A 27,784-nucleotide genomic window follows, 5' to 3' on the forward strand; every position below is an offset into this window, starting at 1 on the left:
ATGCCGTTTTGACCTTGAGTATTTTGAGCTGTATTTAAATACTGTGTTTTGGTGACTAAGTAACTGTTAAATTCTAATGTTTGCAAACAGAAGTCAGCATTTTAAAATAGAAGTCAATATTTTAAAACAGAAGTCAAGTTTCAAAAACAAAAGTCAAAAGTTCAAGTCATGAGCAGACTTGCGTCAGCTGAAAAATAAAACCTGTAAAATCTCAATTATCTTCTTCGAGTTTAAGAACCTATAGAATACCGAAACTCCTGTTCGAGTTGTAAGAAAAACTACAGAACAACAATACTCCCTTGCGAGTCATAAAACACCAGCGGGACTAATATATTGCAACAAACTACGCTCCAGAACGGTTAACCAGAGGGCTATACAAAAAGTAAGTTTTATGGCTCGCAAGGGAGTATTGTTGTTCTGTAGTTTTTCTTACAACTCGAACAGGAGTTTCGGTATTTTCTATGGGGTTTTCTGTGGACTCTTGCTGATCCAGAAAAACAACTTGAGTATTTCACTAATACTTTCGAAAGAGTCTTAAGACTTCACGCTCCTAAAAAAGCAGTCTTTGTTAGGACTGCACGAAAAAGTCATTTAAAAGGCTGGTTTACTGACGAGTGCAAACATGCCCTGCAAGAAAAGCAAGATGCTTTCAGAACATTTTCTGAAAACTAAAACGAAACAAACCGGAAAAACTACCGGGAAAAACGAAGAAATCTTAGAAAAGTTATTTCAAGCAATGAAGCGAAAGTGAATAAAGATCTCTTCCGACAATTGTCTACAGACAAAAACAGATGGAAGTTCATAAATGAACAAAGAAACTCGGCCCGTCCTAGCGTGAGTATTGATAGTCTTAGAAATTCATTTGGCGACGTTTTAACTGGTCCCACTGGTCCCATGCAAATTGCCGAACTACTCAACTATACGTTTTCCAAGCTTGGCTAATACCTAGGCCGCAGCAGGAGTACTCCACCAAACTTCAGAGAGCCTGAACATGAGCAAGATTTTAATTGTTTTGGCTTTCGCTCGTTTGCTGTACGCGAAGTAACCGATGAATTACTGCGACTTAGAAAAGACAAACCTCGTGGGCCATTTCCCATCCCACCTTGGGCATTGATTGACAGCGCTCATATTGTGGCACCCGTACTAACTTTGATTTTCAATAATGCTATAATGCAATGTAAGTTTCCCAAAGCCTTAAAGTTAGCAGATATAACACCTGTTCACAAAAAGGGCGACCCCCAAGACCCAGTGAATTATCGCCCCATATCCGTGACACCAACATTATCGAAACTATTTGAAAAACTGCTGTTCCGTCAGCTCAGTAAATACCTCAATGATAATAATGTTTTATCCCAAACTCAGTTCGGTTTTAGAATGTCCAGATCTACAAAAAAGATGCTCTGCTATACTTCTTCGAATGTGTACGTCAAAACATGGAGGCTAATGAAAGCGTCTTTTGCGCTGCTCTAGACCTTTCAAAGGCATTTGATTCCATTTGCCACCATCGCTTGCAAAGTAAGCTAGTCTCCATTGGTTTTGACAATTTTTCTTGTGCTTTTAATACACGATTACTTACAGACCGCTTACAAAGAGTTAAACTTAGTGGCATCAGCTCAAACTGGATCAGCGTTAAGCAAGGTGTTCCGCAGGGAACCATCCTTGGTCCGGTCTTGTTTCTCATTTACGTCAATGAAATGAGAGACTTAAGAATCACCTCCAAAATAGTTCAATATGCCGATGATACACTTGTTTTCACATCCAATGTATATCCTCAAATGGCGAAGCAAGAACTTGAACACAGCTTAGAAAACTTGGCGCATTTTTTTGAATACAACCACCTTCAGGTCAATCCTAAGAAAACCGAACTCATAACTTTTTCCAAACCATCCTTAGCAAAAAGAACCGAATTGATGACATTAGATTTATGCAACGAAAAAATTGAACCAAGTCACAGCATCAAATACCTAGGTGTACACTTAGACAAACACCTCAAGTATGATATACAAGTGAAACATACTCTCAAAAAAATGGCGACAAGTATTAAAACTTTAGCCCAAATTCGTGGTAGTTTAACCAAAGAAACAAGGCTGTTACTATATCGGTCTCTGGTAATCAGTCAACTAGAATATCTTATTCTTCTTTTAACAAGCCGTTCCAAAGAGGCGATATCTTCAATTGATCGGCAAGTAAACTGGGGTATCAAAACTGCCTTTTTCAGAAAAAAGTTTGACCGACCATCAGACCTGATAAGAAAAGACGATATACTTTGCTTTGGAAATTTTCTTGCCTATTCGTGTACCAACTATTTAGTTAAACTCATTAAAAATCAGCTGCCATCTTTCACTGACCTTTCGTTTCCCACTTTGGATCTTAAGCTTAATTGCTGCACTCTCAAGTTCTCCAAAGTAATCACTTTCAAAAGTCTATATATTAAAAAATCCTACGGAAGCTTTGCGGCTAGTCTTTGGAATGAGCTTGATCGAACAACAAATCAGAAACTTCTCAATTCAAAACGGAGCAGATGTTCCCTAAAACAATTGTTACTGAAAACACAAACAACAAATTGTTCTAGATCAGTCAATGATCACTGGCGGTCTTGTAAACTGTAATCTGCTATACAATATTAAGGTTTTTACTAACATCTAGGTTTATCTTAAGTTCTTAATAAACCCGAACAAGGAGCTTGAGTATATTACATTTGAACTCCTCAACTACTTTAAATTAACTTTTTTTGTTGTTCATCTCCCCATACACTTTCTGTCATAATAATGTAATGTTGGTACTTGTACTTGTATGATAGTGATTCAAGTGTCTTTTCTCTCTCACACACATCTAAAAAACCTCTGTTTCATACGGAACTTAGAATATGATTGTAAAATACACAAATTTTAACCCCTTTAAAATTTATACCTTTCCATCTTTCCAAATTTATACAATTGGCATATGACGGGTTGGACAATATTTTGCAAACCCATATTTCCGATCCTCCAAGTTTTAGTGAACGCGTTGAAATTCCTGACTGGCTGTGGGTAGATGGCCTGAAGGTGAATTCAAAGTAAGTTGGGAGTAAATCACTCACCACGGATGACAAAGTAATTGGTTGTATCATTCTCAGGTGTCTCAACCACCTGAGGTTTGACCAGGTTGCAACTCTTAGCTGTCAGTGCCATGCATAGTATGCAGTCCATGTATGCCACGAACTCTGACAACTGAATGAGCTCCTTAGAGTAATTCAAAATTGCTTCTTGTAACTTTGCCAATATCCGATCTTCCTCAAACTTGAGCATGACTAATATGTCGCCAACGTGTAGGTCAAGTTCGCGAGTTATATCGTCCTTGAAGTATGATTTGTTTTCTTTGGCTGAACTGAACACAAATGTGAGCTTGTTAGATGCTAGACCTTGGGTTTGGAGGTGTCCCTGGTCCCCAGTGGCGGAAATAAAGAACCCAAGAGAGGGAATATATACCAAACACAACTCCACGTATCCACCAAAGTTATTCAACTGAAATATGATGAAACAGGCCAATAATCATCTGTAGCTTTTTTTCTGAAATCTTGGGCAAGACGAAAGATGAAGCTTCTTTATTCACTGCATGTCAGACTAATTTTAAAAAAAATTGCCACTTCACCAATACATAAAAACCCTAGATCACCATAACTTGTGTTTGACTTGTAATAAGAAGGTTGTGCGCAATAATAGAGGCTTGAGTAAATCAGGACAAAGGGTACTAATATTCAAGGAAATCTTCTTTTCAGTTAATCGAGTCCGATACAATTAGTTTTGGGTCGTGTTTAGCAATATGACAGTGGGAAAATATCAGAAAAAAATAAATATGTGGAGGAAGTTGTTTCCTGACCTCTCTGGTGACAAGTTTCTTGAGGAGTGCAGGCAATTCAGTGTACTTCCTTATCAGTTCATCCACAGTGGAGTCCACTCCTGATTTGAGAATAAGTTTCATGTTGAGAGACACCTTGTCCCAATCAACAGTATTGTTCACCCACTCTTCTATCTGTCTAACAGCACTCTTCATCTCTCCAAGCCTACACCATCCAGTTATTACATCATAAACCGCTTCTCCTTTCTACTGTTGAAACTCTTAACATATTCTAATTTCTCGTCAAAGCATTTTTCTTCAAAAATTAGCAGGGACAAACATCGCTTCAATTTTTTCTGAGCACCGGGGCAAAATGTTTTGCAAAATTATGTAAGATAAGCGGTAACTACCGTAGATAAGTCAGAAAAATCCCAGTAAAATTAAGTAAGAACATTGCGTTTAACGTTCTATCTTTTCAACAATTGATACTCTCTTAGAGTCGATCTACTATCTTGAGTTTTTATCGCCCTCTTGTTGCGACTGGTCCATCATACCTTAAATTTCTCAAAAACTACAATACTAATATGCAAGATTGTAACAATACGTTTTTTTACATTGCGGTGAATGCGTAGAGCTTTGAAGAAATCAGCCAAAATGCTAGCAACAAAATCTCAAATTCAACCCCTTCTGACAGCTACCATCAACACCGCCACCACAAATATGACCACCACATCCCCTTTACCCTGTTTCCAATATTTTAAAAACAATTTTGAGGCAAAGAGAAAAAAATGCTAATGTTAAACAATGAGAAAAAAGTAAACTTTGGTTCAATGCTTTACTTTAATGCTGAATTATGAAAGATTAATACAAAAAATTAATTGCTTAAAAGCAAAGCTAAAAACGTTCAACTCGTTCAACGCTGAAAACAAAACATAAACCGACTGCCGTCGGACGAATTGCTCTCGAAAAACTGGCGGACGAGGCAGGCGATTGTGAAGGCGGTATGGCTAGAGAAACATTCATGGTGCAAAATCTACTAATTTGGGTAGGAGCTTGAGCCCGCAGCCTCTGAGATGACAGTGAGATAAACTGTTATCTACTCTACGTGGGCTATATATATATATATATATATATATATATATATATATATATATATATACATATATATATATATATATATATATATATATATATTATATATATATATATATATATATATATATATATATATATATATATATATATATATATATATATATATATATATATATATATATATATATATATATATATATATATATATATATATATAATATATATATATATATATATATATATATATATATATATAATATATATATATATATATATATATATATATATATATATATATATATATATATATATATATAATATATATATATATATATATATATATATATATATATATATATATATATATATATATATATATAATATATATATATATATATATATATATATATATATATATATTCATTACCTTCTTAATCAACTTTATTTTTGCAACAGAGTTAAAATCTGAGTGAGCACAACTCTAAGATCAAAAAATCAAGCCTGACAAAGTGACTCAAGAAATGAAATCGAAAAACTGATCTAGAAGAAAACGGTGAAGCAAAAATTTTGCATTAGAAAGACCCACACATTTACAATAATTCTTTCAATCATCTTTCGAGAGCAATTATTAATTTCGTAGTTTTTATAACAGCATTCTCTTTCAAGTCTTTAGTTTCTGAAAACTTTTTTATCATGGGGCTTATGTCTGATCTAAATGCAGATTTGATTGCTGAATTTATATAAGATCAACGCTAAAAGGTTCTGCATTAATTTAAAATCAACACTATCATCTAAGCATGAATTAATGTGAGACAATTTCTAGAGCTTAAAAGCTGGTATATTTGAAAGAACTTCCTTTGTGCACTTCGCATCTTAAATGGAACTTAATTATCGCTGTTCTTACATAATTTTGCCTTTAATAACTGTGTCACATCGCTCGGTTGAAACCCTGTTTTCCTTACATATTCTTAAAGTTGTTATGCGTTCCCTATCTTTGGCCACATAGCAATTCAGTGGTGAGCCATTTAGTTTCAATTGCAACCAAAACTGAAACAGCGGTTTTCAAATTGTTTGTTTCATTTTACGCAGACTATTCCAAGCCAAAATACAGTAATTTGTTTTATTGCCTTTTGCTGATCTTGGATGGAGGCGTACTGTCACCTAAAAAGGCAGAGAAAATTACGTACTTCTCAAGTGTTCTCTGGACAGTCTGATCCACCATTTTGATAATTCAGACCTTAAATAGATTGCACATCGAAAATTTCAAATTACTCACATGTAGGGGCAATTTCAAAATGGCACACTCCTATCTTGAAATTCTGTCTAATAGAAACGGCCAAAAGCTATAGTTTTACTTGAACATGGGAATTAAGAAGACTCTTTTGTCTGTAAACTAAGCAGAGAGATCTGGCTCACGTTTTGTCTCAATGCACACCAGTTTTACGGTCAGGGGGAAAGGAGGCAAATGAACAACCCATTTTTTTCGAATGCTGAGAAAACATCTCCATAGTGTTCAGTTTTACCGTTGATGATTACCCATGGTGGATGAAACGCTTCTCATCCAGTAAGGCATTGAGTTTATTGTACTAATTAATGAAGCTTGTTAATTTAAATCATCAAAATCAATTCATTGTTGTCAGTGTATATTTTTTTAAAAAAGCGCCTTTTTACCAATTTTTCATGATAACCACAGGCTGCAAATTGTGCTGGTAAGAATTTTTCAAGACTGCAAATTTAGTCTGCTCAGAAAAAACTAAGAATACGATTTTTGACTGGTCAGAGTATATTCATAGAAGCAAATATTTTGTCTGATTTTTTGTCTGCACAGGGTAAAAATGACATGATCATAATTTGGCAAGTGTAAAAAAAACGGAATTGAAATATCATGATTCAGTACTGATTTACTTTGAGCGTGCATTCCGGGATGTGACATCCGTGAATTCCCGAAACGTATCAAGTGACAGCGTTTATAAAAAAGCATGAGCTTTGCTTAGAATAGGTTTGACTATCAAGCGTAATTATACGCATCCAGAAGCTAATACCCTCTTGAAAAATAAAATTGCGAGTAACTATGCAAAGCGAGAAGTAAGACGGCAATTTTCTGTGCCAAGATAATACAGGTCTTAAATATCACGACCAAGACAAATTACAGGCGCCAGTTCGATCTGCTCAGCTTAAGGCCAGACGAATAAATTTAATGCATAGAATAGAAACAGAGCGATGACTCACGGGACGCAAAACTTACAGTCTATAAATTGTAAAATGGGACCTGATCAGAGAAATGATCCGTATAAAAAACTGTTTTTACATGCTGTTTTTTATATGCTGATCAGAGAAATGCTCCGTATAAAAAACTGTTTTTATATGCTGTTTTTTATATGCTGATTAGAGAAATGCTCCGTATAAAAAACTGTATTTGATGTTTTTGTCTATTATTCAGCGCTGTTTTGTAATGGCGGCTAGGTTCGGGTAGTTGGAGAAATTTTACTCAGAGCAGATTCACACAAAGTTTTATGATTTTGATCAAGTTGTTTTTGTTATCAATTGACTCCACCATATATACGGTCCAAATTTTCAGATTGTCCTATTATCAGTTTGAGGAATTCATAATTGAAACATTCATAAAACTTGAGAATACATGCTCAAAAAGGTGTTTGGTCCTTTTCTTAGATCCAAGATCTCATAAACAATTGCAATAGCAACCTCAAAAATTATCTACGATCCTCGACCTGGTTTTCTATTCTAACAACATTTCGAACTAAAGTAAGAGTACTGCCTTCTTTTGATTTGATCTAGACACGCTCTATGAGTGAAAAATATGAAGTAAAAGAAGCAGTTCTTTGTCAGGTCCAAAAGATTAGATACAGAGTCACGCGAGATGGTCGTTGTCTCTCGAGTGCTGCTCCCAGGTGATAGCGGTAGCTTCTGTTTCTGCACCATTCTACTGAACATGCTCAAAATGAATCTGCTCTTGCGACATGTTTTAGCCAGTGACTTGTATTGGCTTCCAGTCATCGCTCGTTTGGATAAGTTATTCAGCAGAGGGTACACATCTAGAATGCCTGTCAGTTCCTTTCTCAGCATTTCTGTGACCTCAAAGTTGTTCACAAAATGCTCCACCAATGTGAGTCGCTCGCTTAAAAATGAGAAAAATAACTGAGCTATTACACTTTAGCTAAAAATGAGAAATTATGAATATACTGAAATGCAAAGCAAGCAGTTTCTAAACTTGAGAACAAGGAACGTCATTCATGATAAATATCGATTCTGAGCCCGAATTTTGTAATAAATTTAATTGAGTTGAATATTGATTCTAGTAGCAAACGGGCCCAATTCTTATGCAAAATAAAAACCGGGATGTTATTCCGCTTTTAGATCTAGTAATGTGAACAGTGATTTATAATGGGAGCAGATGCACCAATATCACATGGAACCTTTACAATCAAAAATTTATTCGCACAAGACCGAGTGCTTGTGGGACAATCAACCCACATACAGCACAAGGTAGCATACGGTCTCTAAATCGTATTTAGTGTAGCCAAGCTCAATTCAAGTTGACTAATATCAATGAAATTGCACGTGAGGGTGAATTGAAATAAGTCAGGTTAGTATGAATTAATTTTTTCAAACAATTGATAAAACATTTCAGCACCAAATGTATCAAACTCTTTGTTCGACCCAAGAAAACATCAAGAAAAAAATTTGCTTGGTTTTGCTCCACGTCGTTTTTATTAAAGTTTCTACCTGCACGCGATAGGTAGGTAGGTATTAGTTCAGCGATAGTAGTCACTGTTCCAATTTCTTCAAAAAAATCGAAAAATCAATGAGAAAGATTATGTTTCTCCATGGTTGATAAAAAATCCAGTCAGAGGAATACAAGCCCGATCTTCTACAATGACCTGTATTGGTCAATCAATTCTAAGACCCATTTCTTCAAGGCGGATGATGAAAAAACCGCTTGTTTGGGCGCCTCTACTATTCATGATAAGTTAGTATTTATGCACAGTAGTGAGTTCAACATCAGTAATTCTCGTAGAAACACTGTTTTGGAAATTACTTGATCAACTAATTCTTCCGGAGCTGTAGTCTAGCTCAAAAACTACTCACTGATAATTTTGTATTGTCTATGTTACCCGCTTAATCTGAATCTGAAAAATTTTTTTGTCACACTTTCTCAAGCACAAATCTTCAAGTTAAGTATCTTTAAGACAACTTGAGCATCACTAAGCGGTAATCCAGTATCTTTTACCTAGTTCTTCTACAAAAGAGCTGATTATGTTAGCTACGTTCTAGTGATCAACGCTAAGTAGTTCAAACACCTACAAATCTTACGTAAGAGCACAACTGCATAAGCGGTTGTTCATCTCAACCAATTTTAGATTTAAATCTGTTAATCTAAATTCAAAGCTTCAAACAGGCATCTAAAGAGACTTTGTCACTCAAGTGACTTTGTTATTTCAAATTGGCACCTTTATAATAGTTGCTTAATATACTCCTCTACGCATCGGCGAAGACTCACTTTCATGTGGTTTAGTATAATGTAATGTAGCCAAATCAATTTTTTCAAGTTACCATTTTTGAAGTTGTCATTTAATTGGTAACTAAAACTTATACAAAAATTTCTTTCGAACCGTAATTTAACAAAAAACATTTAGTCATAAAATAATTAGGCCATCCATACCTTCTATTACTTTTCGTAACCTTATTAGGCAACATTCACCTTATATAGAAGAAGATTTAGAGTCTAAGTAATTGAGAAAACGTCTTCTTGTTTACTACAAACTGCTATCTGGCTGCTTTAAACTATATAAATCTTTTTAAATAAACAAACCAATGAATTTCCCTGCTCATCATATTTTTCAATGTCTTCGGGCTTATGTATGTACCCTTAATCTTCTATTTTTGCGTTCAGATAAGCTATTTCACAACAATCAATTATTCATTTTTGCCAAAGCGAAAGAGTTAAATTGTGGGCTCAGTCTTGTGATTGGAGATCACGTTTCACCGAAGTCTCTACCAAAAACTTGAAAACAAGCTCTGTCCACAAATCCTAATGTCTTGTCACTGCCACGCTTGTTCCCAACTTTATGGCGAAGTGCCAAAGACTTCCTATAGGTGTTACACCTTTGTTTTTCTCAAGGTCCCACATGTTTTTCTTGGCCGAAGATTCAAATTACATCCCTGTTGCCTTGTGCCAGTTTCTTAACTCTACACTTTCCTTGGCAGACTTGGCGAGTAGGTGCGTAATTTCTGTATAGGTGCTAAAACACTCTTTCGTATAGTCTTTATTCGATTCGAGATAAGGCAAGACAACTGTTAGTTCCACGTAACATATCAGACTCTATACAACAGCTGCAAAGCCGGCAAATCTAGCAACATTTTTTTGGCAGGTCTTAGTCCAAGATTGATCACCGCGAAGTATTTGCAGCATGAAATTTTTAAGCGCAATCGATTTACTTAATTGGTAGGCTCAACAAAATTTTTGTTAAACGAACTTTCTCTGAGCTTTCTACGTGTATTAGAACGGATATAAGGCTTACATGGTTATGAAATTACGTAATAAAGCTTTCTCGCTGCTCTTTCATTTACTCGGTAACAATTTCTGTTCTTTTTAAGGAAACTACCGGATGAAACTCTGTGCGTACCTGCTTTTCACTTGTTTGTTCCGGCACCTCTTCTTGTGATCACTCCCATAGTCAAAATTTTTTAAACCACGTTTAATTTCCTCTAAATGTTCCTCATAATTACTATACGCAATAAAAACTGTTGAAAACTTGTACTCCCTCGGAAGACCTTCTAGATAATTTGATACATAATTTAACCTTATCACTTATGTTAAGTTGTTTTGAGCAAAATCTGCTCTTGTAGTCTGAAATAATTTCATTTGATTAGTTCTGCAATGTACGTAAATTCATGAAATTTGAGGTCTCGGAATTCCAGTTTGAGGCCTCTCAAATTCTTGATTCGAGACGTTCCAAGTCGTTTGAACGAGACGTTCCAGGTCTTCATACTGTCACCTTTGTGGCCGCAGGAAAAATACTGACGCATTATCTGAAGTTTGTACTATTTCCTACCGAACACTCATTCTCTAATCTTCCGACTCCTCCTGATAATTATATCCCACTTGTGTTCGTTGTTCATCTTTGGCAAATTAAATGAAAAAGGCGGGCTTGAATTTATTTGACAAAAGACAAGAGATCATCTTCTTCACGAAAAGAACTATTTTCCCTGGAAACCTCTGGAAACCAACCCGTTTTGATATTCAAATAAAAATTGGATATTTCTCCTATAGCTTAAATTGAACACCTGCAACCCTTACATACTATTTTGTAAAAATTTATTAAGTGCCTGCCGTACCTTCTTTTTTAGTTTGATTTTTGAAGTTTGTTAGCGCCTATTTTCGAGATGGTCTAAGTAAGCCTTCCTATTTCTCAAAAGAAATTGCTGGTTGTTTGGGGAAAATTTTGGAACTTGTTGTGGTTGGAGATCAAGTTTTACTGAAGTCTTTACTATAAACTTGACAGAAAATTCTGGCCACAAATAATAAGGTCTTGTCACTTCCGCGCTGGATACCAACTTTATGGCGAAGTGCCAACGTCTTCCAATAGTTATTACACTTTTGTTTTTTCAAGGTCCCTCTCTGTGAACAGTCCCATAGCCAAAAAATCTTTAACCACGCTTACTTTTCTCTAATTTGTCCCTATTTTTACTATACTTTAACAGAGTAGTGGAAAATCTGTATTCACTTAGAAGCCCTTCTGGAATTTTTGATACAAAATTTTTATTTTATTTGTCTTATTCCTAACCTTAAGTTATTTAGCATAATATCTGCTCTTGCAATACATGATTCTAAAATACTTTCATTTCAGTTATTTTTTTGATTTACTTTAATTCATGATAATTGAGGTCTTTTCAGGCGTAAGGGAGGTGTCTCAAACGCTTAAAGCATTTGAATGAAACGTTCCTTTATACCGTCACCATTATGTGACCGCAGGAAAAACAATGACCCATTATCTGTACAATTTGTTACAAAAACACTCATTTTCTATCTTCAAACTCTTGCTTACATATATCTCCTGCTTGTGCTGATGTTCATCCTTAGCAAAATCTATAACAGTTGTCGTATCAACCTCTAAAGCAGTTTCACTTTTTTGGGTTTTACATGACTTAAATGAAAATATATGGGCTTCAAATTGTTCGGCAAAATACAGGAAATTATCTTGCTAACAAAAATAAGCCGTTTTCTCCCCGAAAGCCGTTCTTACTATTCAATATCAACTTGTTTTGATATTTAAATCAAAATTGGAAAATTCGTCTTCCAGCCCTAATTGAACTCCTTAAACCCTTATATATTATTTTGTAAAAAAAAAATATTAAGTGTCTACTGTACCCTCTTTTTTTTCTTTTGTACTTTTGTAGTTTGTTAGCACTTATGTTAAAAAATGGTCTCACCTTCTATGTAAAATAATGTGGGAAAGAATTTTGTTGGGACTTAGAGCAGAAACCTTCGGCCTCTGCACAATTAAAAATTTGCTGGCTCCTGGTAGCTGTGTCATATAGCCACGTTAAAATATGTAATTTATTGTTATTGTTTAAAAAAACCGTCAGAGACAAATATGTTTTGCTGTTATTGTTTAAAAAAATGCTGTAAGAGACACGAAAGACCTTTGATGAGTTTTTGCACTTCCATGATAAATCAGGTTAGACAAAATTAGCTTGGTTGACTTTTTTTACTAAGATGTTGGTAAAGTTATTCAAGGCTGTAGTGTCGTTGACAAAGATCAAAAGCAGGACATTATACTAAGCCCAGATTGACCTCACAATCAGGTATGACTATAAGCCTGAGTCGATCGGCCGCAATTCAAGCACAATGTTGACCCAGGGACCTTCTAGATATTGTACTGAAACGCAAATCCTATTCCTAATACGATCGTTTAACGACCAGTTTTTCTCTTCTCGACCAAATTTGAAAACCTGCAGAATTACAGGACGCATATATAAATGTGAAAACATTTCCTCTGTAATTTCTCAGAAAAATCCCAAAATCCACGAGCTTCCACACTACAGTGATCACTTGCCATTACAGAAAATGTCCCCCACACGCAGTCCCCCTCTCTCAAGACTCTCGTTTTGTTTGTTTGTGCCTTTGCCCGACAATCTTTACTCGGCCACTTGCTGAATTGAAGTAAGTATCCCGTAATTTCCATGAGGTCTTGAAGATCGTCTTCTCTGCCACTAGTCTGTTTCTCCCCAAATAACAATGATCTCTGGTGGAATGCAGAGACAGCAGCGATGATTATTTATGACAAGAGGGAGCATGCTCTGTAAATGGGGGGAGCATAACGTGCTGGGAAGGGGGATCACAAAAGGAAAAGATCAAAAAATTCATTAGTCTTGAATGTTGACTTTTTCACTGTTTTATGCCATTAGCACAAGGACTGCACCTCACTTTTACTGTTGCTAAGGTGAACATAGAACTATAATGTAAGCGAGTTCATTAGGTAAACTAGTAACCTTTAGCATCAAGGTCATTAATTCACACATCAAATTTGAGTACTTGGGGAATTGTCACATATATAACCCACAAACAGCACGTGTAAGCTTGATCTTTATTCAAGCTCCATTCAAGTTGGCTAAGATCAATAAAATTGCACGTGATGGTGGATGGATATAAATGAGATTTGTATGAATTACAGCTGTTCAAGCAATTAATAGCCTATTTCAACAATAAGGATGAATTTGTTTGAAGTTGCTATTTTCACTAGAACGGAAAAAATTCCGATACAGTCCAGTCAATGACAAAGAGCATTAGACACGATACCTAGCTTACTATGACTTTTCAAAGATAATTCATGGTTTCTAAGAACAATAGATATTCTTCCTTAGTCAATGGTGTGTCGCTGTGTTGTTTGTGGTGTGAGAATATATTGAATATTTTGCATTTTAGCTTTTTTTACTTGATGAGTTGAGGTGATTTGAGAGGGTTGCAGAACCAATGTCTCAGCAGTTTCTCCCCCGCTCTGGTTTTGGTCCTGTTGAAAAACGTGAAGAGACTGAACCCCTCTTTGCTAGAAGTGGACTTGTTTGCCGAGGGGTGGAAGTCACGACAGAACACTCGTAAGTCTTTCAGAGTTTGTTGGTCAACCAGACACTACAATTAACATGGTTTATTGTCAGAACTGTTTCATTATTCTTTAATAACTTTGACAATTCAACCTAACTCAAAAAAGGGGTTTAATTTCTTCTTGCATCGAGTAAATGGCAACTTTGCACTACATAAATCAGTGGCTGCATCGAATGTAATCTACTCGAAGGGTGCGGCCTCAAACAAGCAAATTTTGCCTTTCATATCTTACGAATACTTTGATCCAGACTAAAACAGCCGTAAGCTATTCAAGTTAGAATTTGGACACAGTTACAAGTGGGCAAATCAAAATCCAGGACAGAAATCTCCGGCCTTTTTTCAATTTTTTTGGCGGTTATGTTTATTCTGAGCAGGTTTTGCCAACAAAACCCAAAGCTGACAAAAGCATCATCATGGATCGAAAGTTTCAAATTGTAAAGAAACAGACCTGGTGCTGAGTTGAGGTGCTGGGTACAAAATTGAGCACGTGGTGTCCAAACACAGTCTTGCCCTGCTCATCTAAGAAGGACAGCAGAGCTCCAGCTGCTCGCACCATGTTTGGTTGATCCAAGTTGATAAGAGACCTATGTCAAAGAGTAAGACTTCAATATTCAATAGCAAAAAATGATAGTTAGTCTGATATTTGAAACAGACATTTAAAAAATGTTTTCCACAAAACGAACCAAGTTTTTACACGAAACTCAAATCCTTGACCTTTGTTAAAACTTCAGTTTAGAACCAATATCAGTTGAAAAACGCCGTTGACCTTTTTTTTATTTTTTACGGACTATCACCCCTACCAAATGGAACTTGAACCAGATCACCACAAATTCTACAAAATGGCCGCCATGTTCCGCTTTTTGTGTTTTGTTTACCGGATGTTATCAACTTCTTCAGGACTGCTCTTCAAACTGAGGTCAGTTTATCGGATATGGTGGCGTGCCATTTTCTGGGAAAATTTGAAAATGTGAATAAACCACCCACAGTGATTGTGAAATTTGTACACTTTTGGAAAAAAGATAGGATATGGGGACGAAAAAAAATGGCTTGTTCAAAATAATACTTGAACCCGATTTAAAAAAAACGGTATTAATGAACGAACGACTTACCAAGCAAGATGGTGATCTGTTTGACTACGCCAGGGGCTTAGGAATGCGCACGACCTCCAAAAACAGTCAACCTCAAGTACTAATAAAAACAAAAGATGGGTGGGGTACGACCACATAACTTGATTGATGCAACAGATGCTCACGAAGTGTTCGAGAGTGAAAATGCAGTCGTACAACAACAACAACAACAACTTGTTATTGCGAAAACAACATCTGCGTTTCAAAAAGTGACCGGTATTTTGAAGACAAGCAAGCCAAAAACGCAAAAACGACCATTGCATAAGAGTCCTGAAATGATGATTGGTTGAAAATTTGTAGCAAATTCAAAGAGTTACGACAACAATCAGATGCAAAAGGATTAAATGAATTCATCGCTAGCAAAAGTGATGATTTTCCTCCTCAAAAATAGTCAATAACTCTTGCCATTCTGAACGCGGTTGGAGCACAGCAGCATCGCAGTAGCCGTTTTTTACTTAGTTAACTGTCAACTCTATTTATCATAATTATCAAACCTACTGGGCTAGTGCGGGGCATTCCTTGATTGTCCAAAAACTATTTAAAAAATTTCTTTTTTTGACACTATTGCCAAGCTCTAGCACTGTCTTCAGGGAGATCTAATGAAAGATGTACAAAACTTGGAGAACGCGGAAAACCCGCATATTTTTTAAGTATTCGATTGCTTAGGAACAAATTTCACGAACTTAGGTGTTACGTCGAAACTACCTGTAAAACCTTTGGCTATAAGACTTTGTGAAACTGGGCTCACGTATAAAGATAATCTACTTTTCTATAGCACGCCAGGCTACAACCCGATGATTTCACACAACCGAAAAACTGGTAAAGGTGGAGGTGTGGCTATTTTCGTGGAAGCAGGCACAAATTATGAAGTTATTGAGACTTCAAGTATCATAGAACGCATCTAAGTAAAACTTTCTCATGAAGACATATTTTTAAACATTTGTGCTGCTACGTCCTGCCCTCCACAGCATAAAGAAAGTTAAGAGGAAAATTTAGAAAAAGGGCTTTCAAAACTGAATTCACTCCAGGGAAGACAAATTCAGGTGGGACATTTTGATATCAATATTTGAGTCCTAAGAACAAAGTAAGACAATATAAAAATTTATGTTCTGCATTTGGTCTTTCAATATTGAATAATGAACCTACAAGAGTTTCACAGCAATCCGCAACTTGCATTGCCCATGTAGAATTAAACATTATCTCCGGTACCTCTGTGTTAAAATGTTCCATCAGCGATTACTTGGCACTGAGCCTTGAAACGGACTTTTCTACGCCAGAAAAACAAAATTGTGAGACATTCTTCCGTAGAAATTAAAAAAAGTTGGGAGAACATTGATGTTAAATTAAGGTTTCTTTTCCTACTCTTATAAAAACTATTTTCGACTGATTATTTGCCTTGCGTTTATGAACAATTAAAACAATTGCTTCCTGCTCTCAATGAGAGTCTTGACAAATTTGCTCCCTAGAACCCAGTGTCAACGAAAGCAAAAAAACCGGCCTGGTTAATTCAACAACTAAAAAAGCATTAGCTAAGAGCTAGGAGTCAGTGCATGAAATAATGAACGAGTCACAATTTGGTACTGTCCTTGAGCTTTGTTTTATCGAACTTTGTAAAAAAGTTTCCCTCCCAATTCAAAATCAAACACCATTCCAAACACTATAATTTTCTGAACTCCATAAGAGGCAGTGTCAAAAAATTCATTACTTTCCAAAACAAGACACTCAAGAGCTGGACATAATTCATTAAGTATTAGAATGGTTATTGCATACAACTTCTTGCCGGAAAATAATCTCATTCCCTCAGATTTCTGTAGGAAGAGTTCTTCGAGCTTTCAAAGGTTTTTTCATAAGTTTGAAAAAACAATCTTCGCAATAACTTAGTAATTCATAAACTTTTTTTCTAGTTGTCCTCTTCCTCTTCAACTTCCCCATCGCTAGGTCTTTGATTTCTCCTTATTAGGTCTCCTGGGCTCTACTTTGCTGGGTATCAGACTGAAGCAGAGTCCCTTTTGGTGCTTCTTTTCTGCCTTTCATAAAACATTTTTGATACATCAGATAAATGAAATTCAATTTCATATTCAAATGAAATGCAATAAAAAACCTTAGCCAACCATCTTTGTGGTACTTTCAGATTTTGCAGTTAAATTTGAAAACTCAGATGGTGTAGTAATTGCATATTTTAATATCGAATTACATCTTTAATCAGTTGTCGATTATCAAGTGGTGTATTATAGCTTCAGTAAAATGTTGTCGAAACCTAAATCGCTCCAAGGAACAGTTCAATAACTAAGTTTCGAAATCGGTTCAGATAATTTATGTGAGGTTGAATATTTGCAAGCTTTAGAAGGGCCATATAAGGAAGTATGCACATAATTGAGCTCTGATTGCAGTCATTGAAATCAAGTTAGCCAATGCAGAAAAATACAAAGGACCAAACTCAACTTTTCGTTAAACAATCAGGAATCCGTTTTCTTTCTCAACATGCAGGAAAAATGAAAGCTGTCTTGCAAAAATTACCACGTCTACATATATCACATTGTCACTCACAACAGATGACTCAGCAACTGGCATCCAACCAATTTTCTATCTAGTTTTGACCAAAACTTGTTTTTATTAGACACCCTAATCAAGCGGAACGGAAGAGCAAACTCGATGAAAAACTTCTCAGAGAAAAATCGGCTTCATGAATTTTTCTTATCATACTGTAGGTAGAACAACTGTTGTCCTCTTAGACTGCAAAGGAATAGACTGCAGTTTTTGATGGAATGACACATCCAGCAACCACACTCATCGACAATTCGGCGAGATTTTTGAGGTTGAACACCTTGATGAAAATCATGTGTACGTCTTAGATAATATTGTCGTCACTTTTATATCTTGTTAATCTATTGAATATGATGAAACAGTTGATACATACGAGGCATCAGGAGAGTACGTTGACGTATTTGGTCTTTGAGAATTGCCAATTGGCCAGATAATTTTTCTTTCCAAGTGCACAAAGAGTATTTAAACTGTGACCATTAGAGTTATTTTGTTAATCATAACTTCTTTCTGAGAAATAGTTAGTTCCGCGAACCATTTCGCACTCTTTTATTCGTTTTCTTTTTTAACAAAATCGTCGACTTTCGTCATTGTGATCATGTTAAAAAATATAATGATGCTCAAATATTTCACATGGTCGATAAAAAAAGGCTAAAATAATAAATCATGGTGAATGAATGCCTTCAATGTCAACAAAAAGTTTTATCACACATTAAACCAAAATAATGCGAAAGTAAATGGTATCCTTATATTTAATCAGACCAATGTCAGCAGTGCAAAATTTGAAAGATATTTCGCAATTTTAACGGACACCAAATGGGTTGGAATTCAGCCTATATCATCCACCAGAGCTAATGGTATGAGAGATGCTGTCCTCATTTCTTAGTTCTCCATAACTGATGCGCCCTTTCCATAGTAAGATGAACCGATGTGAACGCAAACCTTTTTACTGCTTAGCAGAATCTGTTACTTTTGTCAACCCACAACAACAGCATACATTCCATAATCAAATGGTCAAACAGAATAATCCCACAGAATGATAAAAAGCTCTCAATTCTGCCATAAGCAAAAAGCTTAGAGCATTGTCAATTGTTCTGCTTGGAATAACAATTAAATTTGATAAAAACGTAACATCTCTTGTATCTGTAACTGAAGGCCTTGATGTCAAAACACCAAATGCATTCGTAGCAAAACTCATGTTATAAAACTACTTCACTGGACTATTAAACAACCTCCATCAATACCATATGAAGTACTTTATGTGGTAATGATGTGGTAATATTTTTTCTGATGTACTTTATTTCAATGAAGAAGCAAACTCATAAACGCGGTTAAGTGAACGGTTTGTGCGAAACTTTCAGCAAGCAGTGGAAGAATCCTTGCAAGCTGCCTTTTGTGTTTAACAAGCGCAGTCAGCAGAACAAAAGTGCCAAAAAGAACAACAAAAACAACAGTAGTGAGGACAAACAGTTGCAAATAAGCGAACAAGTTCTTGTAGCAAGCTTCATGAGCGCGTAATGCACAAATTTTGGGTGAAAACCTGTGTAGTACAAAGCCTACGTTTAGACTGTGCTGGTTCAATGACAAATCCATAAGACGTTGTTATCTACCTGATATGCCGAAGCCATTTCTCCTTAAAGTATAAACTTATAGAGACCATTATTGAGCATTTAGACAACTTCATTGTTATGAGGGAAACTTTTTACCTTTAGTTGCTCAATCAGCTTTCCAACATTATTCTCCGCATGATTAACTTTTTTGTGATCTGTAAAATATTAATCTTTTCTAGTATCGTTTTCAGAGACACAATGCCAGACGGTTTTAGTGATGAATTAATTAAAATGCTCTTATCCTGCACTAACTTTGATAAGTTTGCACAGTTTGATTGATTTATGATTGCATCAGAACTGGGCGATGTGGAATTGCGATGGGTAAACGAACTACTTTTTGGATGTTTGTCTTTTACACATTTTTGGTGAATTTTCGCTAAGAAAAGAATTTCCATTTCGGCGATGTGTTAGGTGTCCAACAAAAGATATGTAGCAGTCAATGTATTTGGAGGTTGTAGAGTCAATTATGCTCAAGGATACAGGAGTCAGTATCCTTAGAAATGAACACAAAATATACCGCAGTTTGAATACGGGAGAGACTGTTATGGGAAGAAATTTCTCAAACTGACCTGTGGATCTTACATGTTACCAGCAGTTCCTTATAACTATATATTGATCTATAAACTAAGCCCTTTTTGAAGTCCAAAGTCTGTAAACAGATGTCACTTATAAAACATAAGACAAGGTTCGAAAACAAAACGCATTAGTAAAAAAAAAGAACCTGTAGAAAACCAATACTCCTCTTCGAGTCGTAAAAATCAAGAGAATAAATCAATTTGCTCAAAAACAAATCGAAAGTCATGAACCACGTTTTAGATTTACATAGCTTTTTGATTGTCTCTATGTCAATTGATTTCCTCTTATTCTTCCAATCTAGATCAAATAGAATACCAATATTTTTTAAGGGAAATGCTTATCAAAATAATTTCTAAGTTAGGACACCCACTTCTTCAAACTAAATATTTCTTGATACGCGTCGTGAAAAACTACTGTTTTCATACCATTCAATAAAAACTTCAGATGACGTTTATTTGCGCTTAATCTCTCAACGAAATTCTCTCTATTCAGTAGCAAAAATTCAGCTAATTCTGCTTCGTCATACTTCAGTGTAAAGGAACAAGGAAGCTCGGTAATGTGCGTTCGCACATTAAGTTCCGACCCCGCTCATCTACATTTTTCACTTAATTGTGTACCAAATGAGGAACAGATAAAAAAATTAACATATCAACATATCGTTCAACAATCTACTAACAGAATTAAACAATCTACTCTAGAGGGCCTATGCGACCTGTGGCCATCATAATCTGACTAGCAGAAAAGACGACAATAAAAATCGAATAGTTAAAAATATTAGTTGCGACCAAAACTCCTTGTCCATTTTTTGAAAACCACTAATAACCAAATGAAAATGGCATCAGAAAAAATTTATACTCAGAAGATTAACCGGCACTTTTTTCGAACAAAATATGGGACTTTTCCTCAATGCGACTTGGCAACAAGTCGACTAGAAATGAGCAAAAGGGGCAAAGTTTATTAAAACAAAGCTTTTTTTAAAAAAAGAATTAAAATCGAACTGATTAGAAACATTACGCATCAAACTAAATCCTTGAGAGAGTCTTTTATACCTCAATAGAGAGCGACTGAGGCCTTTCAATATCCAGGATACGTCATACGACTACCAAAAGAACGGCAAATACAGGCAAAAACTAAAAATTAGAACGAAAAACTATGCACGAAAACGATGTCCCCCCAATCAATTAAATATTAGGCTGATCACTAGAAACTATGAAAATTTTCTGAAGGTTGGATTTTTGGATTTTTTGAAGTTAACAACATTTGTAAATCAAATGACGCCCATTATTGTGATACTGTGAAAAGAAAACAAAAACCTGCAAAAAGGGGCAAATATGCAAAAATCAAGAAAATTGGTTTTACGGAAACTTTTTGTTCCAAGAAGAAAGACTATTTGAGGAAAATAAAACCATTATAAAGAGCAAATTGTATTTCAATAGATAAATGATGTGGATTGTATATGGAGATGCTTGGCTACGATTTAACAGAAAAAAAATTGGCAGATATCAAAAATCTATCTATTTTTATTAAAAACAAATATTTTCAAAATTCATAGGCAACAAATCTTTCGACTAAACGAGTAGACAGTTTGTCTTGCAACTACTCGGAAAACTAATTGCTATTTTTATTAATGAGACTAAATCATAAGACTAGAAAATAACATTAAAAACATAAGTTTGAAATAATAAGTTTCACAAACAATTTTACGAAACCAAAGTTTTGAAGCCACTAAATTTATAAGAAATTAACCGCGAGAATATAACTCTTCAATTGCGTCCCTTTGACCATCATAACGTCTTTTTTAAAAACAACTATCTCAAAATGCCAACAAAAAGAACCACAAAACTGAAAATTTTCTAAACTTCACCAAATTCTTCTGAAACAAATTGTCTAAAACCCTGAAGACAACATTAAAAACGTTTAATTGAGAGAAAAATTATTGTTTGATTCAACAAAAAATTCAAAAAGCTCTGAATATTAAGGCTAACTTACGAAAATCATACAACATTGTAAAATACGAGAAAAAAAACGCAAACCAGAACAAAAAGGGATAAGTTGAAGAATACTATTACGTTTTTATTAGAAATTTAATTCGAAAGTCAAAACAAGCATTAGCTATTTACCGATATCAGTTATTAACTCCATTCGTTTATCTATAGGTGGCCACTGAGAATTCTAATTACACAGTATTTAGCATATGACAACAAAAACTAACGACAAATAAAGGGCCAAAATAAAAAAAAAAACTCTACCAATTTCTGCTAGAGAACGGTGTCGCAGCCCTTCAAACCATATGTTATGAAAACAAAAAATATGTTCAGTTTCAAACGTTGTGAAGTTTTATTCAGTTGGATTGTTGAATAATGTTACAATTTACAAAAAAAACAACAGCGAAAATGGGAAATTATGCACACAAATCAGAAAATTTTGTATGAAAACTCGTAGTACCAAAAGCAAGAAAACCTGCTGTTAAAAACATCGGCCACAAAATTAGTTTGTGTTCTATACTGAGGAAAGGTTGACCTGTACTTTCTGAGAAAAAGCAAAATGTTGAATAAAATAATATAAAAAGTTCACAATTTCAAAAAATCACAGAAATTTTCTTAAAACAATTACATTCAATAACATAGACATTAGGTAACAACCGAATGAATAGAAAAGATCCACCTGCTTCTCCTGAGGAAGAAATTTAGATCTTTGATAGGTTAAAATTAAAAGTCAGAATGCCAAAAGAATAACAATTGAAGGCAAAAGACAAGAATTCAGTTAAATTTTACTAAAACTCTTCCTCAAAGCCATAAAAACCCTTTGGTTCTCTGAAAACAAACTGCATCTACATTTGGCCTCAGATTTACATAAATTGGAGCTGTCTTTAGCGGAGCCGCGAATAAAAAATATTGTCAGTAATTAACATTAAAAAACAAAAGCAAAATATTTTGAAAAAAGTCAGTATCAAAAAAAAAACCAAAAAGTCTCTGATTCTAAGAATCCATGATATTGTCGAGCCTCTCCCTGATTTTCTCGCGCAACCAGCAAACCGAGAAGTTGTTCCAAGTGTTTGCGAATTAGACCAATTCTTGCGTGGAATTCTTCAAATATTAAAAAAAGAACGATGCATTCTGTATAATTATCGAGTTAAAGCTGCAAAAAATGGCAAAGTTTTAATTCCAGAAGACTTTCATACGGCACATAATTGCAACTACCGTTTTGTTTCCGATTGGGGAGTGTGTTTTAAGGTTTCTAGTTCACTAAGTCTGACAAACTTTAAAAAAGTGGACCAAAAAAGCAAATTTTGTGCCATTTTTGATGAAAAAAGTTTGAATTTTGAAAATTTTATCAAAAATTTTAGCCAAAAAAACTTCAATCAAACAATTCAGCAACGCTCCTCTATCTCTATTGGTAACAACAACACTCTGCCGTTAAGAATTTTAACTTATTTTGAATTAAATTAGCGAAATTGAGCGAAACAGTCGAATGTTCACAAAACTTTAAACCTCGACAAAAACGAAAACGAAAATCGAAAAAATCTTTTTAATTCCGTATTCTACGCTGGGCGGGCTTTTCAATGATACCACTCACATTTCTCTACGATGAATATATCGATCAGCCAAAATTGACTGAACAAAAAAAACAGTTGAGTATATAGTTCCTCCCTCCCCACTAAAGTGGGGGTCGGAACAATAACTCATAACGCGAGGCCCAATTAATATAGGCAGTTTAGTGCTTGAGCAATTGCTCGACAAACACAACCAGTATTAATTTAATAGTAACTCGTATCGCCAAATCAGCATTAAATGTATCGTTTTTCATCAATACGAAGGAGAGTATCCTGTGGGAAACCTTACGACTCAGAGATCCTACACAAGAATTTCCACGCAACTTGCAGCCTTTCGAGCGCTCGACGTTCTCTGTAAGGGGGATTTCGAGAGCAGACTTTCCTCTTTGCGCTCCAAAATGGTCTCATCAGAGGTAGCTATATCAAATGGTCTCATCAGAGGTATCTTTCATAGCTTCAATAGAAGCTTGCGCTTATTCCAATTAATACGACAAGACATTATCTGTACCTGATGTAGAGATCGGATTTTTCATCTGACATGTTTTTGGGCATAGACGGGAGCTTGGTCGTCAGGAGTCTCTTCTTCGCGTTCTCCAGGTCAAAATATTTCACATTCACTTCTTTTAGAGAGAATTCTTTGCAACCATCGTGTTGCACGAAATCTTGAACCAATTGCAAGCCTGCGTTCACGGCCTGCTGAGATATTGACATCAACTGAAGGAAACTAAAATGCCAAAAGTTCTTACTGAACATAATTGTTTTTTCTCTAAAAAAATCATTCTTTAAAAAGTTCAATACGTGCGACCAAAAGGTTATGTGCACATTAAACTAATTAAAATGAAACTGAAATTGGCATGGGAGCAAGAGGAGAATTCACATTCTCAATTATAAATGAATTGCTAAGACCTCCGATGTTATAGCAGGGATAATCAGTTTCTTCTCACAAAATTCAGTTCTTTCAACAAAGTTATATTCTGTCCTTTGCCTCCTTTTTCTTCTTCAAAGCTCAACGGTTGACAGTCAGTCGGCATTGGTCAGGGATCTCCATTATGTCCATTTTTATTTCACGGCTTTCTAACAAATTCAGGAGACAAATGCTGTCTGGAACTCAAGAAGTATAAGTGCCAGCCATGGTCAGTCGAAAGCATGAATAAACCAATAGTATGGCCAAAAAGAACAACGTAGAAGCAATGGAGAATCATCAGACGTGTTTGAATGAATTTTAAGGTTTTTAATGTCAGATACTTCATGGGACTAAGCATGACTTCCGAGAAACAAAATCGTCTTTGTATTGTGAATCACTTAACAATATCCAGTCTGCCTATTTTGACTAACGAGCCAACATCCAACTGAAGAGATCTACTTTTATTAAGGGTAAATTACGTAAAAGCAACCGTCTGAAAGAAATATTAAAGAAAAACTAAATATTTTACCTTATGAAATACCTGACAATTTTCTCTTTGATAGGTAATCAAACTACAAAGAGAAAAATGCTGGTTTATTATTATTATGTTTTTGACCCCAATAAGGTACCTGAATGTCCTTTGCCACTATTTCAGTAAGACTTTTCTCTTAATTACTTCCGCGCTCCTCTTAAAAACGATTGTGTGTCCAGGATGAGTGATAATGTCCATTGTCGATATGGGGCTCTAGATACAACGGGCAATCATTCCGCGTTTTCTCACGGCAGTGGTGATAGAAAAGCACTTCACGACTGTACAGGAGACCAAGCTACGTGGGCGTACTCGTTATCAAATTTGTGGATCAACTGTAAGAAGAAGAGTTTATTACACGACAACAACTCAAACGGCAAAATGTTTTTGCCTCTATGAACAGCGGGTCAGACAGCATTAATGAATGTTGCCGACATTTCTTCTCTCCAAACAAAGATTATCCCAAATGCGGTACAAAGTCTGGTTTTGCCTTGTCAGCCGCTGCGGACAATTAGTACAAACAGTACGCTAAAAAGTTTAGAAACATAGAACCATTTTTTTGTGGAGTTCTACTCTTTCGGGAGATTTTAGAAGATAGCTCGCACGACCCTCAAACAAATCAACGTTCTGGTTGACAACAAAAGTTTTAATTCCGCTCGGTTATCTCTAGTTTTTAGTAGGCTTGCTCAATTAGTCTGTTACAGCAATACACGTCTCCGCAGGCATGTTGATTGCAAGAGATGCCAGATTAAAGACACATACGGTATTGAACAAACCTTTGAAATTTTATCTCATCCAATCAGAGGTGAGACTTCCTTGTGAAATATGTCGCCCAGTGAGCAGGGACAATTAATAGTGTTGAGTTTCTTATATCTGGCCCAATGAAAAAGGAACTCAATTTTTTTCTTCTAAATTTATGGGCCGTAAATTACTGATATAAGAATTCGGGGAGCGAGAACAGATGAAATACTTTTAAAAATGTTGGTTGAAGGTAGCGAGAGTGATTCCATTGTTGATTTGAACTGAACTGATAATAATAACAATGATCGGTTGTGAATCAAGATGTTTACAACCTATGTGCAGATGTCAAATATAATAACGGGCAAAAATTGTGGGAAGGTGATATGTACTACGAGAAAAACCTCAAACTGCAAGTACATACCTATAGAACTCTTTTCCTCCCTTTTTGGCGAGGACAATATTGGGCTGTAGCCCACTGATGAGGCTGTGGGTCTGTAAGAATGGTTGTTGCTCCGGCACATCATCAATGAACTCAAGCACCTTCGTCTCTGAAGTGTAGAACACAGCGCCCAAACGGCCTTCTCCCAGGAATAGACACAGAACTGTTGCACAGCAAAATTAATGTTACCTCCAAAAGCGCTGAATTAGAGTAAACGGAACATGCTCTCTGCATATTCGCGTCTTGTTCAAAAAATATATGGAGAATTAAATCAAAGAAACGAAGATAGCCGGATTACGGGTGATAAACGTTAAATTGATAGTTTATTTGTGTCGCAGTAAATAATGCTCATACCTCAACTTTCCAAAAATATTCAAAACAATATCTAGGAAAAATTCAACTCTTTGCAAGCTGGTTTTGTTGATTTTTTATTTTTTAAAAACTGATCAGAACTGATTAGAGATCTGTTCAGCTATCGTTTCTCTTTGAGAACAAGAACAGCCGGTAGATTGCAGCCGGCTCTTCTTTTTCTCAACAGTCGGCACAATGGCCGCTGTTGAGGCCATATATTTGAAGACTGAAGACAAAACTGCATTGCTGAATTGCAGATTATAATTTCAAATTTATCCTTGCTTTCAAATCAACTTTCAAACAATTATGTCTTGCTAATAATGTAATGATGCTACTATAACTCTTTGATGACCTCTATTCAACTTCATTTAGAGTTTATACTCTAAATTTAGATTCAAAAAATGCAGAAATCAAATTATTGGGTAAGGTAAGTCAGGTATTGCTGGGCTCAAAAAATTTATGACATGAAGACTTAAAACAGAGTGCAATGAAAAATGACTTCACACACAAATTCCTTCGCACAGTGAGAGAAGTCACTGCACTCAACGAGAAGAAAAAATTGCACGCTAACGGGTGACTAAATGACCGTAACAAAAAACGTCCTCGTTTTTTGTTACGATCATTTAGACGATGAGGTAAGATAAAACAGGACAAGTTCGGAAAAGCTAGCTAGAACTATAAAAGACTAGGAATTGATTCAAAAAAGTGTTCAGAAAAAAAAACTCGACAACAACTTATGGCAAACATTATACAACAGAAGCCAAATTGCCGCACGTGAACAAAACTCACACTTGACAAAGTAAACTTCTTGAAATTATAATGAAAAACGGGTGTCACAAAACCACTCGCTTTTTCATTCCACTTCCTGTTTTTGCATGACTAAAATCACTACTCGAATTCGACTTCGAAATCATGACAATTTGTGAACAGATGTTTTGAAACCATAACCGAAAGAATTTCGGATACATCTCACCAATCGTCAAAACTCAGAAAAAAACATTCAAAAGGGAAATAATATAAATTAAGTCCCAAAAACTATTTGAACAAAAAACTAGTTCAATTAGCCCCTCAAAAATACAAATTCATCTTAGAACAAGAAAAAAACTGATGCAATCGTGATTTTTAAATTGTTCAAACCACGGAAGGGATGCTGCATTAGAGGCTCAAATATCGCAAAATTTGAAGAACATTTGCAAAAAAAAACAGATACGATTTTCACAATTTTTGCTGTCTTTCTGAACACGCAATCTATTTTGTATCAAAAACTGTAATCACCTGTTCCTGTAATTTTGAACCAGAAATTGGCGTTTTTTGAATTTCTATCAATTTCAATAGAACAAAAAATGAACAAAAACGTACAAATTAGCAGAAAAATTCG

The 27,784-nt window shown here is 35.4% G+C and overlaps 1 protein-coding gene across 3 annotated transcripts in view; it reads right to left on the reverse strand.

Annotated features, from left to right (window-relative positions):
* Nucleotides 1–27,784, reverse strand: part of LOC142345867 (uncharacterized) — a 171,305-nt gene that overhangs the window by 75,916 nt on the left and 67,605 nt on the right. For 2 of the 3 annotated variants that reach the window (XM_075398295.1, XM_075398297.1), the window contains 7 exons: nucleotides 26,038–26,218; nucleotides 23,951–24,166; nucleotides 14,484–14,619; nucleotides 13,869–14,062; nucleotides 7,750–8,047; nucleotides 3,859–4,041; nucleotides 3,080–3,503 (listed from right to left, as the gene is read on the reverse strand). In XM_075398295.1, coding sequence (XP_075254410.1) covers nucleotides 3,080–3,503; nucleotides 3,859–4,041; nucleotides 7,750–8,047; nucleotides 13,869–14,062; nucleotides 14,484–14,619; nucleotides 23,951–24,166; nucleotides 26,038–26,218 — 1,632 coding nt within the window. The remainder of the gene's footprint in view (nucleotides 1–3,079; nucleotides 3,504–3,858; nucleotides 4,042–7,749; nucleotides 8,048–13,868; nucleotides 14,063–14,483; nucleotides 14,620–23,950; nucleotides 24,167–26,037; nucleotides 26,219–27,784) is intronic. The other variant, XM_075398296.1, reaches the window with a different exon arrangement.

Source organism: Convolutriloba macropyga, chromosome 9 (assembly GCF_964194025.1).
Source record: "Convolutriloba macropyga chromosome 9, txConMacr16.3, whole genome shotgun sequence".
NCBI classification, from domain to species: domain Eukaryota; kingdom Metazoa; phylum Xenacoelomorpha; order Acoela; family Convolutidae; genus Convolutriloba; species Convolutriloba macropyga.